General features: G+C 35.4%; 1 protein-coding gene across 1 annotated transcript; it reads left to right on the top strand.

The window, feature by feature from the left end:
• Nucleotides 1–13080: 13080 nt before the first annotated feature.
• Nucleotides 13081–14046, top strand: LOC127684261 (olfactory receptor 1038-like). The gene has a single exon (XM_052181216.1). The coding sequence runs from the start codon at nt 13081–13083 to the stop codon at nt 14044–14046; it is 966 nt and encodes a 321-aa protein (XP_052037176.1).
• Nucleotides 14047–20011: the final 5965 nt, after the last annotated feature.

The raw sequence follows: 20011 nt of genomic DNA, 5'->3' as shown, positions 1-20011 counted from the left end.
GCTGTGGTTTGAATAGCCTTAAAATTGATCAATTATTTTCTAACTAGATAAGAAACTCTGAGCTACAGCCATATGCAAGGTACTGAAGGTATAAATGCAGATAATTTTTGAACATCTACTCTCATGCAGTTTATAACCTCATGAGAGCAGTATCCAGTTCAATTATAACAAAATACAAAATGTTTAACAGAAACATCATAGTTACTGAGAAAATATTAATCAGCATTTCTTCGTAGATGAATGTTTGATGTTTGAACACATGTTCTTTCACATATTTGCAAGTGTATTACACAAAACTATATCCTATGCCCTTCTATTTTTCTTCTATTAGTAATCAAGTAAAGGAAAAATGATTAAATAAGGTGATTTATCAAATCCCTAAGTGTTAGCTTAATTTTTTTGGATCTGAATGCCTATACCATACATATTGAATACCATTTTAGATTACATACAAAAATTGATAGATTCAAAACTAGAATTTACAAATAAGAGAGAACATAGGAGCATTTGTCTTTCTATGCTTGAGATACACAATTTAATATATTTTCAATTTTCTGTGATATTAAATAGAATCTTACTATGTATATGTAGCATATCTTCAGTCTCGATTGATAAGTTAAAGGACATTGTGTGTGTGTGTGTGTGTGTGTGTGTGTGTGTGTGACAAGAATAGGTAAATAAAAAGAGGTCATAAATGTGAATATAGGAGATGTAAGAATTTTACACATTTTGTCTAACTCCCGTACTGGAGAAAAACAATGGAAATCCTTTGTAAGAATGAAATTATCAAAATCAAACAAAGGCCAAACAAGGAAGGAGAACTTCAGATCAATCTCCCTCATGAACATTGATGCAAAAATATTGAACAAAATCCTGGCCAAACCAATCCAAGAATGCATCAGAACTATAATTCACCACGATCAGGTAGGCTTCATCCCAGGGATGCAGGGATGGTTCAATATATGGAAATCTGTCAATGTAATTAACTACATAAACAAACTAAAGGAAAAAAACATGGTCATTTCATTAGATGCTGAAAAGGCTTTTGACAAAATTCAGCATCCCTTCATGATAAAAGTCTTGGAGAGATCAGGAATCCAAGGCCCATACCGAAACATAGTGAAAGCAATATACTGCAAACAGGTAGCCACCATCAAACTAAATGGAGAGAAACTTGAAGCAATCCCACTAAAATCAGGGACCAGACAAGGCTGCCCACTCTCTCCTTATCTGTCCTTATCTATCTATCCTTATCACCATCCCTGACCTCAAGTTCTACTACAGAGCAATAGTGATTAAAAACTGTTTGGTATTGGTATGCAGACAGGCAGGAAGATCAATGGAATAGAATTGAAGACCCAGAAAAGAACCCACACAGGTATGGTCACTTGATATTTGACAAAGGAGCTAAAAAACTCAGTGGAAAAAAGACAGCATTTTTAACAAATGGTACTGGATCAACTGAAGGTCTGCATGAAGAAAAATGACATTCTTATCTCCTTGTGCAAAGCTCAAGTCCAAGTGGATCAAAGATCTACACATAAAATCAGACACACTGAAGCTTATAGAGGAGAAAGTGGGGACAAACCTTGGACACATGGGCACAGGGGAAACGTTTCTGAACAGAACACCAATGTCTTATGCTCTAAGAACAAGAATCCACAAATGGGACCTCATAAACCTGCAAAGCATCTGTAAGGCAATAGGACAAATGGCAACTAAAAAATTGGGAAAAGATCTTTACTATCCCTACATCCAATAGAGAGCTAATATCCAACGTATATAAAGAACTCAAGAAGTTAGTCTCCACAGAATCAAATTAAAAAAAATGGGGTACAGAGCTAAACAGGGAATTCTCAACGGAGGAAACTCAAATGGCTCTAAAGCACCTAAAGAAATGGTCAGCATCCTTAGTTATCAGGGAAATGCAAATCAAAACAACACCGAGATTCCACCTTACACCAGTCAGAATGGCTAAGATGAAAAACTCAGGGGACAGCAGATACTGGAGAGGATATGGGGAAAGAGGAACTCTTCTCCATTGTTGGTGGGATTGCAAGCTGGTAAAACCACTCTGGAAATCAGTTTGGTGATTCCTCAAAAAATTAGAAATAATATAGCTGTGGACCCAACTATTCCAGTCCTGGGCATATACCCAGAAAGTGCTCCTACATGTAATAAGGGCACATGCTCCACTATGTTCATAGCTGCCTTATTTATAATAGCCAGAAGCTGGAAAGAACCCAGATGTCCCTCAACAGAAGAATGGATACAGAAACTGTGGTATATATACACAATGGAGTACTATTCAGCTATTAAAAACAATGAATTCATGAAATTCTTAGGCAATGGATGGAACTAGAAAATGTCATCCTGAGCGAGGTAACCCAGTCATAAAAGAACGCACATGCTATGCACTCACTAATAAACAGATACTAGTCCAAAAACTCAAAATAAACAAGCTACAATTCACCCAGCACAGGAAGCTCAAGAAGAAGGAAGACTTAAGTGAGGGTGCTATGGTTCTTCTGAGAAACGGAACAAAATATTCACAGGAGCAACAAGGGAGTCAATGTGTGGAGCAGAGTCTGAAGTAAAGGCCACCCAGAGAGTGCCCTACGTGTACCAAAAGGAGCATGCCATGGCTGTCTCCAGAGGGGCACTGCCAGAGCCTTACAAATACAGAGGCAGAAACTAGCAAACAACTATTGAACTGAGCTTGGGTTTCCCAATGGAGGATCTGGCGGGTGGTCCTGAGTTGCTGAAGGGGTATATAGCACCAGAGGAAGAACAATGACTTTGGTCACCCAGACACCCCAAGACTGAACCATAAACCAAGGGGTACACATAGTTCCAGCCAAAAATGTGGCAGAGGAATGCCTTTTGGGGCATCAGTGGGAGGAGTGGTCTTTAGTTAGGTAAAGGCTCAATAGAGGCCCCAACAAAGGGAAACGGACAGGGGGAGATCTGGGGGGGAGGTGGAAGTGTGTCGGGTAGAGGGGCATATACATGGAGGCAGGGGTGAGAGGAGGGGTAGGGAATCATTGAGGAGGGGGCTTTTGGGAGAGGGGAAAATAGGAAAGGTTTTACCATTGGCAATGTAATGAAGAAGATACTCAATTAAAAAAATTAAAAAAAAGAATGAAATTATCAGAAATTGTTTTTCAAAATGTTCTTTAAATTTGTAAGTGTGAGGCCTAACTTAGTGTAATACTATGTCAAGATTTAAAAGACTAAATGAGATCATTAACATCAAATTAATATGACAAATTAAAATGGCAAATTAAAGAAAGAAAAATCCTGGTCTGTATGAAGTTAAAAGAAATGAGAAAGGGAGCTGAGGAGATGTCTGGGTGGTCAAGAGCACTTGTGCTTTTGCAGAGGATACACATTTAATTCTTAGCATCCATACGGCAGCTCAAACCATTTTGATGATTCAATGTCTTCTGTAGGTACCAGACACACTCTTGGTGCATGCAAGTTCATTTATGCAAAATATCCATACCTATAAAATAAAATAAGTCTATGTTTCAAAAAAGAATTGAGAGATAGCCTGTTTCACTATATTGGTAGGTAAGAAAATGGAAATCTTAGTTAAAAATAAAAGTTGCTTTGGCTAAGATATTTGATCTTAATAATTATACTGTAGGAGAAAAGATACATCCAGCCACCACAGTAGGAACAGGGAATATGGAATAACTTGTTCCAGTGTAGGTAAATGTCATACTCCACTCTGAAAATAGTGTGGAAAAATGGGGTTCTAATCCTATGGATATGGAGAGTATTAGAGGATTTAAAATGACAGTAAGAAAACAGGAGAAATAAAGTGGATTCTGGTTGAACAAAACAGACTGAATTGTTAATAAAAGTAGAGCATATTGATCAGACATCACTTGATGTGAAGGTTAAATAAGCTGGTTGCATATTGACAGTGAGTGTGTAGAGTGTTCAGAGGCCCATAATAAACTGACTAGGCAGGGTTCTAATTTAGCACAAATTTTTAAGAACACAGATGGGCTTATGAAGAAGCTTGGTATACCAAGAAAAATGTGCTCAAGTAGATAATCTTACCCCATCTTTTATTTACACTTCTATCCTTCCCTCTGCCTTTTTAAACAATACAATATTCATTATTTTATTATTAAAAATAATGCATGTATGTACAAATTTGTTGTTGTTACTAAAGAGATAGTATACTATCTGTGTAATTGTAAATGAGTAAATAAATGAATATTTGCATGTAATACAGTGAATAAAAACATCCATCCTGCATGTAGGCAAATTATGTACATAATTTGGGCCTTCCTTTTATCTGAAATATTGAAAAATTTAGTAAAAATAATATAGTACTTGTGAGAATCAATAAGAAAGTGTATAGATATGTTTTTAAGAAGTTGCTTAGGACATATCAGAAGTACACTTATTGTTCAGATTGACATTAAATAGTCCTGTGCTGTAAATAGTATTTTCATTTTGTAATTGAGGCTTGAACTTTATGATCTTCTCAAGAGTGCCCAGGTGAATTATGAAAGACTCTGTGCACAGTCTAAGTGAAAGTCAGCTCAAAAATTTCCCACTAAACTATTCTGTTTCCCAGAGGAATGGGTTTCAATGTAGAAAAAAGAGCTGTCCTTGGGGAAATCAAAATTATTTCAGTATATTCAAACTAAATTCATTAATCTTAATGAAAAAGTTGAAACTTTATGTTTGCTGAGACTGTTTACAGTTAATATGTCCCCATGAAAAAGCTAAAGGAACCTTCACTTTAATAAGGCCCCTGGATACTGATTAGCAAGTAAACTAAAGTTACAGAATAGGGAATTCTCTTTGCTATGAGTAGTTCTATAATAAGACCCAGAGAGACTATTTCATCATCAACACTATACAAACTCTGGCTTCAGTTTCAGTACCCAAATGATCAGTAATTATTAATTAGAATCGAGAAATGACAAACTGCACTTAAAGAAAATGGCACTTTCCATAATATCATAGATCCTCCAAAGTTTTGAAGTTTGCCAAGATTTAGAAGCACTAAACTCTCTGTTTTTATATTTTACAATACAGTCAGCAGCCTGAACTTAGGAACATCTAAACTTTGTGTTGAGCTGTTAAAATGAACCACAGAATTAGAGAACACACTTACTTGCTATAATTTTTCATATTCACTGGAAACCTGCAACCACTAACCTAACTAAAATGCTTGACATTTCTGCTTCACATAATACATTAAAGGGAAACTAAGAGACAGATCCTACTTTACTCAATAGAGTAATACAGGAATCAAGCAGCCAAACATAAAACTCAAATATTCACATGTACATCGTAACACTGAATGGTGTTATATTCTGTATGTGTAGCTTAAATGAGTGTGATAGTCTATGAGCTGCAATGATTAAATAGATTATTGTTTTCTCCTTAGCATAAAATGCATTTTGATCTGTGCTCAAATAAATGCTTCTGACTATGACCATTTCCTACAGAAGTAGCCAGCCTCAAATACTAATGTTTTAATAACTCTTCCTGGTTGAAAACTCCTCACATGAATTTGCTTACATGGGGAGTATGAAAATTAAGAAATAATTTCATGCATGCTGGTATACAAGAAGAAGCATCACAGAGGATATCTTCACACAGGCATTAGTCCCTTGAATTTCATGAGGAACCTTAAAAGTGGTCAGTGTGAGAATTAAGTGAAGAAAGTCTATGTTCAATGGAATTTGGATTAAAATGAAAGGGAAAGTGAATAAACAGAAGCCACTATGGTATACACTGAGTAAATTCATATTATTTGCCTTTTTTGATATGAGAAAATATTATTTTGGTTTCTAATTTTATTACTATGTTATGAAAATTGGCAAGCACAGAACTGAAAAACAAGCCACAGCTTGTCAATATTGAAACCTAAGTCAGAAATTGTTTGTGTTCATTGACCTAACTCATAAATAGGCCTCAAAAAGACTGCTACCTTGCAGTGTATACTGTAGCAGAAGTTCAAATTAGAAATTATGATTCCATGTGTTTAGAAGTTATTAACAGAAAAGGTGTGGCCATAGAGTAAATGGACATTACAAATATAATGTGATAGAATTAGTGAACAGCTTAAATTTTTTGTCAAGATGTGTTTATTTGCATTATAATTTTAAGTTATAAAGATTATTCTAATGAGTTTTTAATAGCTTAGGGTTATTAGTTTGAATCAATACATGGAAAATAAAGAAAAAAGGAAGGAAGAGAGAAAAAGAGAGGAGAGAAAGAAAGAAAGAGAGAGAGAGAGAGAGAGAAAGGAAGGAAGGAAGGAAGGAAGGAAGGAAGGAAGGAAGGAAGGAAGGAAGGAAGGAAGGAAGGAAGGAAGGAAGACCAAGAAGGAGCATTTTCTATTCTTGCAGAAGATCTGAATTTGGTTTGTAGCATCTACAACCAGGTGTGTTGGGGCGGGGGGACCCTGTAAATGAGCTCCAGAAGATGTAACACCCTCTTCTGGCCTTTGTAGATCTGTACACATGTATACACACACAAACACATACACAAGCACATACACATATATAAAAATAAAACAATAAATCTTAAAATATAAAAGGGAAAGACTTTCTTTAAATTTTTTGAGTATTTATTAAGATTAAAAGTAAGTTCTGAATTAGGAGAGCAACAATTAGAAAAAACAACCTAATAAAGCTTACATATTTTGGATCACTTTTGATTATCATATAAGTAAGTGAAAAAGGGAAATAGAAATTTCTTTTGTCTTCATTACTTCCTCTATAATATCTTGTGTAGGGATCTTTGGTAGGGTGACAGATAATGGGAAATATAGAAGGTAGAGAAAGCTAGCAAAAAAATCAAAGTAAAGAGATGAAAGTCTAAAGTATTAGCAAGAAGAGAGATTCCTATTATTACTGAAGATTTTACAAGAAGGACCTATGGAAAATGTTTAAACCATGATGTGGTATTAATGAGGTCAGTTACAAATATTCATGTATACAAATAAATGCACCTATATTTAATGGTTTAATCACATGTCACAGTTAATCACAAAATTCTACTGACTGTGACACAAAAAAAGGAAAGAGCAGGTTCTAGGGAAAGACTAAGTGACTGAAGTGCTTACTGCATAGCATAAGGTTCTAAGTTCAAATCTTCAAATCCTTAACACTTATATAAAGTTCAATGGTCACGGTGACACTATATCCTCGGAACTGATCAGGCAAAGACAATTGGTACCATGCCAGCAAGAGTAGCTAAACGTGTGAGTTTGGAAAGAGCCTGCTTTAGTAAATAATGTGGAGAATAATTGAAGAAGGCACTGGATATCAACTTCTGGGTTCTATACAAAAATGCACACACATGTTCGTATAAAGTGCACATGTATGAAACATGTACATACTCTCATAAACACCACACATACATATACTGACATGAAATGAAAAGATTTAGAAAACTTCTACAAAATATAAGTGCTTGATAAAGTTCATATAGGACATTTTAATTTCATAAATAGAATTCAAAGAAGTCAATTCTACCTCCAAACTAAATCACAAATATAATGTAATTAAAGCGAAATGACTAGTGGCTTTTCTTTTTAAATATATATTTTAAATGTATGTGTACAGATACAAATGTCCATAGATATGTAATGTATATGTATAATTTATGAAATATATGCATTATAAAATATGAATGATTTTCACTATATTTTTCAAGAATACATAATATAAGAAAATATCTTGTCTTCTGGTAAGATAAGTTAATTCTGTAATAATCTTAACAACACAGCTGAAAATGGTGAATAAAAACCCTATAAATGGACCCATGAAGAAAATAGAGAAATTCACTATGTTTATACTAGTACTAGATAGTATTAAATGCTATCTACCTATATTAGTATTATATAGTGTTCAATTATAGTATTTAATACTATTTATACTTGACTAGAATTAGATAGTATTTACGTTTTCTTTGAATCTTTCCTTATATGTAATTTCAATAAAATAATGACTATTTCCATTTTAGACCAGGTTCCTATGCTACAACTTCTCATATAGTCATAGATTTTCTTCATAGTGGAATATAGTTTTGGAAAATATTTTTCTCTGTGTTTATATCACACTACCCCACCATAACATACTGCTTAAAATCGTGGGTTTTTATCTATATTTACTCCCTACTCTGTCTCAAGGACATAGGACAATATTTGAAACTTCTAATTTCTTGATGCCCTCCATATCCTCTGCCTCTTATATTCTTTCTGCTTCCTCTTCTATGGGGGCTCCCTGAGGTTTGAGGGAAGAATTTGATAGAGAAATCCTATTAGGAATGAGTGTTCCGAAGTTTATTTTGTCATATTTTTAAAGGGAATGGATGAATGAATGAGTACATCCATGCATGAATGGAAACATAACTACTAGGATAAAGGTTAACAACTGAAGGGCCACTTATACCTCCTGGGATAGGAAGGCCAGTTTTCTCCAATAGAGTGACATTGAACATGTCAACATTCCAAGACAGTCTTCCTGTTCAAGAGTAGCTGTACTGGCTGGCTTTGGGTGTCAACTTGAAACAGGCTGGAGTTATCACAGAGAAAGGAGCTTCAGTTGAGGAAATGCCTCCATGAGATCCAACTGTAAGGCATTTTCTCAATTAGTGATCAAGGGGAGAGGTACCCATTGTAGGTAGTACCATTACTGGGTTGGTAGTCTTGGGTTCTATAGGAAAGTAAGCTGAGCAAGGCAGAGGAAGCAAGCCAGTAAGGAACACCTCTCCATGACCCCTGCATCAGCTCCTGCTTCCTGACCTGCTTGAGTTCCAGTCTTGATTTCATTTGGTGATGAACAGCACTGTGGAAGTGCAAGCTGAATAAACCCATTCCTACTCCAAATTGCTTCTTAGTTATGATATTTGTGCAGTAATAAAAACCCTAAAAACAGTAGCTGACCAATTTATAATGTACTCCACAGTTTTTTGTCTGCTTTTACACATTGGTGGGAAGAGGATCCACAAGGACTTGGAGGATGGAAAGAATATTAACCAAAAGACAGTTGAATTTTAAATATTTTCTAAATAACAAAAATATAATAAATACCATAAAAAGAATTTAAGTGTCATAATTTTAATTAGTGATTAAAAACAACATGCCTAGCTATAAAGTAAATAGGGGATGACAAAACTACTTTAGGCTCTGGTTCTTCAAAATTTACTGCTGAGAGCAGTGAAGAGCTTCTGACAACAGAACTGAACAACCAGGACGACTGTGACAATCCATGAGATAAAAAATTAAAATCCAGGGATTCATAGAGATTTTATTTAATATATGTATCTGGAGTCTTTCCATGCATCATAGAGTGTGGAAATTATTGTTTCTTTCTGTTTTAGGGAATTGGATTTTATCATTTAGTCTAAAGAGTACAAGAAAATTCTCATACTTTATTTAGTGGTTAAGAAGCTCCCAAGACCCAACATGTAATGACATTAGGTGAAATACACAGCAAAGTGGAGAAAGAACCTGTAGAGACCATATCCAGAGGTTAGGCATAGCCCCCAGTTCAGAGATCGGGCCATCTACCCATCTCCAAAATTTTAATCCATAGTTCCTCCCATCTAAAGGAAATACAGGGACAAAGAGTGAAGCAGAGACTGAAGGAAAGGCTGTCTAGAGAGTGCCTCACCTAGGAATTCATCCTATATATAGACAGCAAACCCAAACACTATTGCTGATACCAAGAAGCATTTGCTGACAGGCGCTTATACATCTGTCTCCTGAGAGGCTGTGCCAGAGACTGACCAGTACAAATGACCATGCTTGCAACAAACTATCCAACCATCAGACTGAGCACAGGGTCCCCAATGGAGGAGTTAGGGGAAGGACTGAAGGAGCTGAAGGGGTTTGCAACCCCATAGGAAGAAAAACAATGTCAATGATCCAGAATTCCGCCTGAACCAGAATTCCGCCCCCACCAGATCTCCCAAGGACTAAACTACAAACCAAAGAGTACACATGGAAAGGCCCATGGCTCCAGCTGCAAATGTAGCAGAAAATAGCTTTATCTAGCAACAGTGAGAAGGGAGGCCCTTGGTCCTGCCAAGGCGTGATGCCCCAGTGTAGGGGAATGCAAGGGCAGTGAGGCAGGAGTGGGTGGGTGGGTGAGGGAACACCAGCATAGAAGCAGGGGGGAGGGGGATGAGATGGGTGGGTTAATGAAGGGAAACGAGGAAGGGGATAACATTTGAAAAGTAAATAAATTAAATAAACAATAAAAAATCAAAATAAATAGTACCAAAACCCAAGCTTCCCTTAACTTAAAAAGTAGTTAGAAGGAGTAGATGGTTTGTTTTATGAGTATAAACATGCAAATATATATATATAGATTTTTTATATATAAAAAAGATTTTTTCTTTTGAAAATCAAAAATACAGCAAACTATCTCATATCTATTATTGTTTTTAAAATTATAAGCTTGTTAACCTTATATAGAAACTAGATTACTTTTAGTTGCTTTTATGGGATTATAATTTAACTACATCTTTCCCACTTTCCTTTCCTCATTCCAAACCTTCCCATGAACTCTTACTTGTGTTTTTAAAATCTGACCCCCAGTCATTTAATTAATTGCTTTGAGATACATATGTATAGTTGGTTTTATTAAATTCATTTATTCTATAAAACTTGTCTAAATTCCTATTGTGAATGAATAAAACAGATAAATTTTTCAATTCCCTAGTAGAAAAAAATTATTTCAACAGCTACTTTGAGCTTGCCTTGATCACACTCCACTTATGAGGAATGTCAATTTTTAAAAGTAAATGCTTAACTGTATGTACATGTTTGCTTATATACATATGCATATAAATGTAATAAAAAATTAAGTAGGCCATGGATTTGTGAGGCAGATTTCATGAAAAAGTGTAAAATGGGTTAAATGAGTGGAAATGACATAACTATAGTACTAGTGTATGAAGTTCTCAAAGAATATTTTAGGATAATTATTTTAAAATAGCTATGCATAAAGTAAGTAAAGATATTTTCTTATAATTTTTACTTTATGCTTTTTCTATTTAAAAATCTCTAATTCATAAATGAAAAGCACAAAGTTAAGAGCTAAGAAGTGATTCATTTCCAAAACCTTCCAAGTAGGCTGGAAACAAAATAAGATACAAAGAAAGAACACAAACTTGCTACATACAAAGGGATATCTTATTCAAACCTAGTGTTATACTGTTTGCACAGATTATAATTCATACATATAAGCAAATGTTGTTACTCTATGGTAGTGAGATAATTTTAATTCAAATATGATCTCATAATGCCTTTGCCTTCAGAGGCCATCATTTCCTCCTTAGAGTTTCCAAATGCTAGTTAGACCCAGGAGAGCCAGTGACCTTGGAGACTACTGTGCAAAGAATTCTAGGAAATAACACTGAATAAGAAACATCCCAGTAACATATATACACTATCCTCACTCACTAACTTAGAAAATAGACTTTTAGAGAATTGCCGCATTTAAGCTGAGATAATCAGATAAGAGACATTCTGCTGATTGTTTGCAATAGAAGTCTTCTTCAAGTTTTCTATTAATTTTCCTACCAAAAAGTCTATGAACTTGTCCAACTCTGCTGAAATTACACAAAGATGATGTCCACACATATAATATGTCAATAATCCTAAGAACAAAGTAAGTATTCCTTCAATAGCTCCTTGGTTCTTGAAAATAGTAGAGAGAAAAATGATTAATAAAATAGCCAGTTCTTGTGCAAGAAAGAATATTTGTTTGACTAAAAATAATTATTTTTATTGTAGGAAAAAACTGAATGAATTAAAATAAAGTACAAATCAAATATAGACTTGTGGATGGAGATAATACACAAAAATGAGAACAATCTTTTCAAGATGTGAAATTCAAACATCATATGTAATTTGAAGAGATTCTATGTGTTTTATAACTTTTCCTTTTACTATGCACACAGTAGGAAGAAAAATAAGTCTCATCTTGGTAAACTTTTAAAGGACAGTAGGATGTGTCAGCAAAGTCCTGTTTGTTTCCTTCACAGAATCTAAAAAGAAGTTTGTGGCAGAGGACTGGAAATGGTAGTTCAGTCTCTGCATTCCCATATCAGAAAGTGGATCAGTATTCACTTTTTCTGATTTCTCTCTTCCATTTGACATATGAAATATGAATCTGAGTTATTAACATTTCTTTAAATACCAGGTGAGTTCACAAGCTTCATTCTAAAAACATTCTTTCAAAATGGGCTTTGGTTCTGCCAATTACAAATTAGATGGTTGAGAGAGAAAATTTGTGGTAGCATAGGTAGATGAGTAGATGAATGAATAGTTGATGCACAGACAGACAGAAACATGATATATATACATGATAGATATTGCTATGTATACACATATATACATATATACATACATATATCTGCATATACATATATCTGCATATATGTGTGTGTGTGTCTGTGTATATGTATGTTTGTGTGTGTGCATGTACGAAAATAGTAGTAAATATATATGGTTGGTATCTAGGTTTTGAATTATTATAATTATTATTATTATTGAATTTTGAATTATTGAGTAAAATAAAGTAATACATTCAGTAAAATAAAGTTGTACATTAAGTATTTAATAGTATTAAATTTAGGTTAAAAAGGAATATAAATTAAAATGATAAATTTTCAGTTTATCCACACAAAACTTTTAGAAAAGTTTCTATATTGCCTAGAATATTTTAGAAAATATTCTAGGCAATATTATTGTGGGTCAGGTGGTAGTATTCTTTCTGTTTTTGGTACTGTATGCTAGGCAAATAATCAACAACTATTGAACAAAACCACAGTCATAATGAACAAAAAACAGAAAGTAGGTTTCTTTCTGTTTCTAATATTTGACTTTAATTGCTTGCTTTAGAAAATTAGAATCTACTGGAGGAGTTAAATTTTTATGTACTTGCTAGGCTACTGTACTGACATCAACTCATAAACTATAACATATAAGAGTTGTATTGGATTACAATGCCTTTGCCCCACCAATAACTTTTGTTAGTCTTATCTTATTTCATTTTTATTTTGCAGCTACTAAGACATGATGAAATGGCTGAAAGGAATGTGACTAGTGTTACAGAATTCATTCTCTTGGGGTTTGCAGTCCATAGAGAGTTAGAAATCATTCTCTTCCTGCTCATTCTAGTCGTCTACAGTCTGACTTTAGTGGGAAATGTAGGAATGATTTCACTAATCAGGATGGATTCTAGACTTCACACACCCATGTATTTTTTCCTCAGTAATCTGGCCTTTGTAGACCTTTGTTATTCCTCTTCAGTAGCTCCCAAGTTCCTGGAGACTCTCCTCAGTAACAGAAGGTCTATATCTTTCTATGCCTGTGCAACCCAACTTGGTTTTTTCCTGAACTTTTTGATTTCAGAGATGTTTCTTCTTGCAGTAATGGCTTATGACCGCTATGTAGCCATTTGCAATCCTCTTCTGTACATGGTGGTCATGTCCCAGAAGGTATGCCTACGCCTTGTTATGGGCCCTTATTTTTACAGCTTTGCTGTTGCTTTGCTCCACACAGTAGTTACTTTCAAATTGATTTACTGTGGCCCCAATATCATCAATCACTTTTACTGTGATGATGTCCCTTTGATGGCTCTTGCCTGCTCAGACACCAGCCTCAAGGAGATTTTAATATTCATTTTTGCTGGATTCAACATGATTAGTTCTTTGACCACTGTTTTGATTTCTTACTTATACATTGTGGCTGCTATCTTAAGAATTCAGTCCACCGAAGGGAGGTGCAAAGCCTTCTCAACATGCGCTTCTCATCTGACTGCTGTGACTATCTTCTATGGGACACTCATTTTCATGTATCTGCAGCCAAAATCAAGCCATTCTCTCGACACAGACAAAATGGCCTCAGTATTCTACACAATCGTCATCCCCATGCTCAATCCCATGATCTATAGCTTAAGGAACCAGGAGGTAAAGAATGCTCTGAGAAAAGCTCTTGAAAAATGCTACTTGCTACCTCTAATGCAGTTCAAGAAAGGAATTTCTTGACTTTAAATCTTTGAAATAAATATATTTTTTATCATACTCTTGATGAGAAAAGTGCTTTCATTCACTAGTTGCATGCTAGTGCTCTCTAGCAATATAAGCACAATGAAAGATAGGTAAAAAATAGATGATAGATATAGATAAATGATACTTATAGATAATAGATTAGATAGATAGATAGATACATAGATAGATAGATACATAGATTATAAATAGATTTACTTCTAGGAGATGCTTTAGTGAATAAAGCACTCCATACAAGCTTAATTTTCTGGCTTTGAGTTCCAGGATTTCTGTGGTAAGGTGGGAATCTGAGATAGAAAAATCCCAGAAACTCATTGGCCAGCTAACATGGCAACAGTAAGCTGACTAACAGTAAGAAATTTTATCTCAAACAAGGTGGAAGGTAACAAACACACAGACCAGAGGTTCTTTGACTTCCACATTAATATCATGAAGCAGTTTTACCATTACTCACACATGAACACAAACATGAAAACACAAACACAGGCAGAGGAAGAGAGAGAGAGAGAAAGAGAGAAAGACAGAGAGACAGAGAGAGACAGAGAGATGGAGGGAGACAGAGAGACAGAGACAGAGAGATAAAATTACACTATATTAAGGTTTTTAAAAGATAATATTGACTGCATATGTAGCTCCGGTGTCATTACTTTGCAGCTTCTATAGAGATGAAAGAATCTATCTTTTGGCTTTCTACTTTCCTGTTTATTACATTTAATGGGTGAAGCAAAAATGTGATATTCTAGGAAACCTTTTTAAAATTTATGTATTCTGCTTTATGCAAATGAGTGTCTTGTCTGTGTGTATGTAAGAGCACCATGTACATATCTAGTATGGTTGAGGCTAGAAGAAAGATGATGGCAGATTCTCTGACCAATTATTTGGTACTAAGTCTCTAACCCAGCTCCTAGATAAAAGAAGTAAGTGCTCTTCACTACTGAGGTATCTCTTCAAGCCCTTGGCTATCGTAAGGTCTTATGTATTTCTATGTCTATAGCAGATGTGCTTGCCATTACTTTTCACTGTACTTCTAACAACCACAATAGTGGTTAATTTCTGAAATTACTCGATGTATTAATTAATTTTATGTGCCAAGTGGAATATGCAATGTCAACATAGCTGGCAATTTTTTATTTCTAAGTTTGTCCATGAAGATACTTCAAGAAGAGGTTAGCATTTGTAATGAGCAAATTAAAACTCATTAACATGTGAAAGCATAACATGAACTGTTGAAGACAAAACCAGAACAAGTAATGTAGTGAAAGGTTGATTTTCTCTTGATTCTTTGAATTGTGGTATTAGTTTTCCTTCCCTCTTAAGTATCAGTGTAAAAGTAACTTTGATACTTTTGATATAATTGTCATCTCCAAGGCCAACTATTCAATAAGCTTACCCCTTTTTGTTGTTGTTGTTGTTGTTGTTGTTGTTGTTTTATTTCCTGAACTCTGGCTAACTGGTTCTATGCAAATATTCTGGCTAAAACTCATGTCCAGGCTGACTGATTCAAACTGGTTTCTCTCAGTTTCTGACTGAATTGTTCTGCTTGGCCATGAACTAACTCTACCAATCTGTTCTAATCTTTTGACTCCTTCTCATTCTCTGGCTCATTCTGTCTTTACCCGTGATTATCCTGTTCTTTTTGTAACCTGTCTGATGCCAGTAGCCTCCTTGCCTGGAGAAGGTAGTGACAGGGGACAGAGTAAGACTCTTGTGTCACTTTAAAGTCTGAAGGTCTTCAGATTTTCTAGCTCCCTGGTTGTACTGAAATGCTGAAGATAACTTCTGAAATCCTAAAAACTTCCTTGCTCTTTCTGAGGGTATAAAGCTGTTAGCTCAGGTGATTGACACCTGTAGCCTAATAGCTGGGGGATTAAGTAATGTGACTATTCTATTTCAGCAGGAACTACACAGCTCTAACTTTCAGCCTGCTAGTTGGAAGTCACAGGAATAAAAAGGGACACTTTGAAAAGTGATAGCTGTCACCTGTGAGGCTCTGCCAGTGCATGACAAATATAGAGGGGCACATTCTCAGCCAACTATTGAACTGAGCACAGGGTCCCCAATGGAGAAGCTAGGGAAAGGACCCAAGGAGCTGAAGGGTTTTTCAGCACCATAGGAGGAGAAACAATATGAACCATTCAATACCCCCCAGAGCTCCCAAGGGCTAAACCATCAAACAAAGAGTACACATGGAGAAAGCCATGGCATCAGAAGCATATACAGCAGAGGATGGCCTTGTTGGACATCAAAGAGAGGAGAGGCCCTTGGTCCTATGAAGGCTAGATGTCCCAGTATAGGGGAATGCCAGGACAAAGAAGTGGGAGTGGGTGAATTAGTGAGCAGGGGGAGGGGGGATGGGCTATGGGATTTTGGGAGGAAACCAGGAAAGGGGACAACATTTGAAATCTAAATAAAGATTATATCTAATATAAAAAAGAAACGTGATTATAGCATTCATTACTAAGTGGCAAAACTTTTCCTATTAAAGCTATCTAAGAAAAAGGGGGAAAGCAAACTGATCCTAAGCATGGGCAAGGGAAAATTTTTTCTCATCTCTTTGTTCTCAGTACTTATACATCTTTCAGAATACATGATCACATGTGAAATGAAATCAAATCATAAATTGAAATACAAGTTTACAACAGAGAATGTATATATGTATGTCCGTTAGGAGTAACTATCTGGCTAAACATCCATCACCTGCCAGTGTTCCACAGGTTCAAACCATAACTAAGTTAAAAATCATAACTAAGTTATTAGTGAAGTTTTGTATAGATAAACCCAGTCAATATTTTATCTTTTGTCCTAGCACATATAATATATTAGTTTCCTTTTTATGACATTTGGTTAATTGTTTTACAACTTCTTAGAATGTGCTCTGAGTAGTATAAAGTCTGGTTTCTGTTTAGACACAATTAACTTGTGACAGACACATGGGAGACTGGCAGAGTTTTCATTGCAGTTTTGACTATCAAAAAGCAGTCCCACTATAAAGGAGCTTAAAAATAACTGATATAATTTTAGAAATTATTATAGGATTATTATAAAGAGTTAAGAAGGAAGTAGGGATAGCTACTAGAGGATCCCAGACACCGGGGAAAAGAGAGTCTCCTAGGACACAACAGGATGACTCTAGCTGAAATGCACAGAGACAAGGGAGCTAGAACCTATAGAGACCACCCACCCATTGCAAAGTTTTTTAACCCAGAAATGTTCCTATCCAAAGGAAAAAAGGGACAAAAAATGGAGCAGAGACTGAAGGAAGAGCCATCCTGGGACTGCCCCACCTGGCAAGCAATCCTGTCTGCAGAAATCAAACTTTACAGAGTTGTTGTGTTCCATAGGGCTTGCTGACAAAACCTGGTGTGGTTGCTCCTTGAGAGGTCTAGGCAGCAACTGACCAATGCAGATTTGGATGCTTGGAGTCAACCATCAGACTGAGCTCAGGAACTCCGTGGGGGAGCTAGCAGAAGAACTGGAGGAGTTAAGGGTATTGCAACCTCATAGGAAGAACATCAGCTGGCTGTATCACCCAGTGCTCCCAGAGACTAGACCACCAACCAAGCAATGTACAGTGAGGGATCCATGACTCCAGATACATATATAGTAGAGGATGACCTTGCCTGACAACAATGGGAGGGGAGGCCCTTAATCCTGTGGAGGTTTGATGCCCCAGCATAGGGGGAAAATGGAGCAGTGGGTTGGGAAAGGGTGGGTGGGTGTTGGTGCAACCTCATAGAGGCAAAGGGGATGGGGGAGAGGGTGAATGTGGGATGGGGGTTTGTGGAGGGGTAACCACAAAATGGGATATCATTTGAGATGTAAACAATTGGAATGATTAATAAAAAATTAAGTCATCTATTTGTTTATATATGTTTATATAGCATCAGTACAAGAAAGTACATCTTCGTAAATCTGTAGAGAACTGCTCAAAATGGGTGGGCTAATGCCTAGTGATTTTTATATATGTTTAATAATAACATGAAAAGCATATTAAGAGCAGGAATCTTTCCTGAATGAATTCTCTTGGGCATTGCCTATACAGCAAATTAGAATCTGAAGCAGACCATGTCAGGAAGATCACCTGCTAGTTATTAGCTTGTTGTATGATGGCTCCTGACAGTCTTAACACTGTCCTCATTAAGAAAGTCTCTTCCTTTTTTTCTGCCTGCTCATAACTAGACTTTTTCTGTTTCTTTTCATGGGAGTTAGGCAAATCCTATCTCTGATTCTTTCTGTCAAATCTATCTCTGATTCATCACTCTCCTTGCCTCTCAATTATAAGTCATTTTTAAACATGTTAACTTCCTTCTACCAGATAACTTTACCTACATTGTTTGGGATTAAAAGTATATACTAAGGTGTGTTCTAGACATCCTACTTTAATACAGGGCCTGTTTGCATTCAAGATCGATCTAATAGTTCTAGAAAGTCTATGTATGTTCTCTCTTGCCACAGCAGCCATGCTGCTGGATTTAGTTTCCTCTACATCTCAGATCTGGGCATATATGCCAGGCCATCTTCATTAGCCTCAGTTTTCAAGTCTTCAGACTGAGGCTGGAAGTAATACAAACAGATATTTGAGTTAACAGGCCTTACAATTCATAGTTATTTAAATTATCCTCTACCAATGTATTTAATTTTTTGAAATTAACATATTTTAGGATATATTAACCACCACAGCTATATTATTCATGTAATCCATCTGTCAACATATCTATTATATATACAATTGATTATATATACATATATAAATAGATGATAGGTATAGATAGAAAGACAGAGAGATAGATTTTCTATTATCTTTCCATTTCTCTATCTACTAGTTCTTTTAGATTTATCATGCAAGAATCACTCACATGGAACCAGTAAACATATCTCTTGACAAATTATCATTTTCACTGTGTAAATGAGTTTCTGGAGACTGTATTTCTTTCTGTTAACTTCTCAAGCAAAATTGAAGACAATGTCTCAATTACTTAAGCAAAGTAGTGATTTCAAAATGTGTTTTTAAATCTTGAAAAATGAAGATATTACAATAGAATAGATACATAGTAAAATATCTTAAAACCAAGTGGCTAATATTGGGGCTGTCAATAGTCTTAAGAGTTGAGCTGTGTTTGAGAATAGTCAAGGAAAACTAACCAAAAAATCCTTAAACACATTATGAGGTAGCTCATAACTAGGCAAATTTAGTATTTTCATTCCTTCTAGAATCAACAATGTCCACTGCTAAAGGATAACTGTACAATTTTCATTTCAAAATCATACTTTTAATTAGTTTAGAAACTAGTAGGTCTTCATAGTTTAATCCATATAAGGTGAGTTTTGTTTAACTCACCACTTATATACAACCTCCTCATTTCCCTGCCTCCAATTCACATAAACCTTTAAACACAGTTTAAACAATAACCTCATGCTTTCATATCTCAAGCATTCTACTATTTCCCCAAAATATATTTGAGTTGTGTGTTGAGAGAGTAGATTTACGTGTTGATTAACACTCCATTCTGCTCCTTAATTTACTTGACATATGCCTGCCTACCAGTTTTCCTACTCCCAGATGTCCCCTTTCTGGTTTTGCTTTACCTCTCTTGCATTATGCAGGTCTCTAAAGGAGGCCTGTTTCTAGTTTCTTAGTTTCCACATATGCCATGTCCTTAAGCAAAACACAAAAAAAGAGGAGACTGCAAATTAGGGTCCACACATGAAAAAAAATACAGCATTTGTCTTATTCTTAAGTAGGCATTCATCTTTAAAAACTGTATGGGCTTAATTTATTCCACATTATTTTAAAATAGATGTCATAATTAAATTTAAACTTTAGAGATTCAGGACATGACAATTTATCACATGGAGCAATATGTTTTGCGATTTTAAAATTTAAAAAGCCTTTGAATATTAAAATTTAAATCCTGTCATGTATTCCCATATGGTATAAAATATT

This window comes from Apodemus sylvaticus, chromosome 5 (assembly GCF_947179515.1).
Source record: "Apodemus sylvaticus chromosome 5, mApoSyl1.1, whole genome shotgun sequence".
NCBI classification, from domain to species: Eukaryota; Metazoa; Chordata; class Mammalia; order Rodentia; family Muridae; genus Apodemus; species Apodemus sylvaticus.
Note: the sequence above shows the minus strand (reverse complement) of the source record. Positions and strands in the feature narration are given on the sequence as shown.

What these genes read in the sequence shown, in the direction of transcription:
- LOC127684261 (XM_052181216.1), top strand. Translation starts at nt 13,081, where the DNA reads ATGGCTGAAAGGAATGTGACTAGTGTTACAGAATTCATTCTCTTGGGG.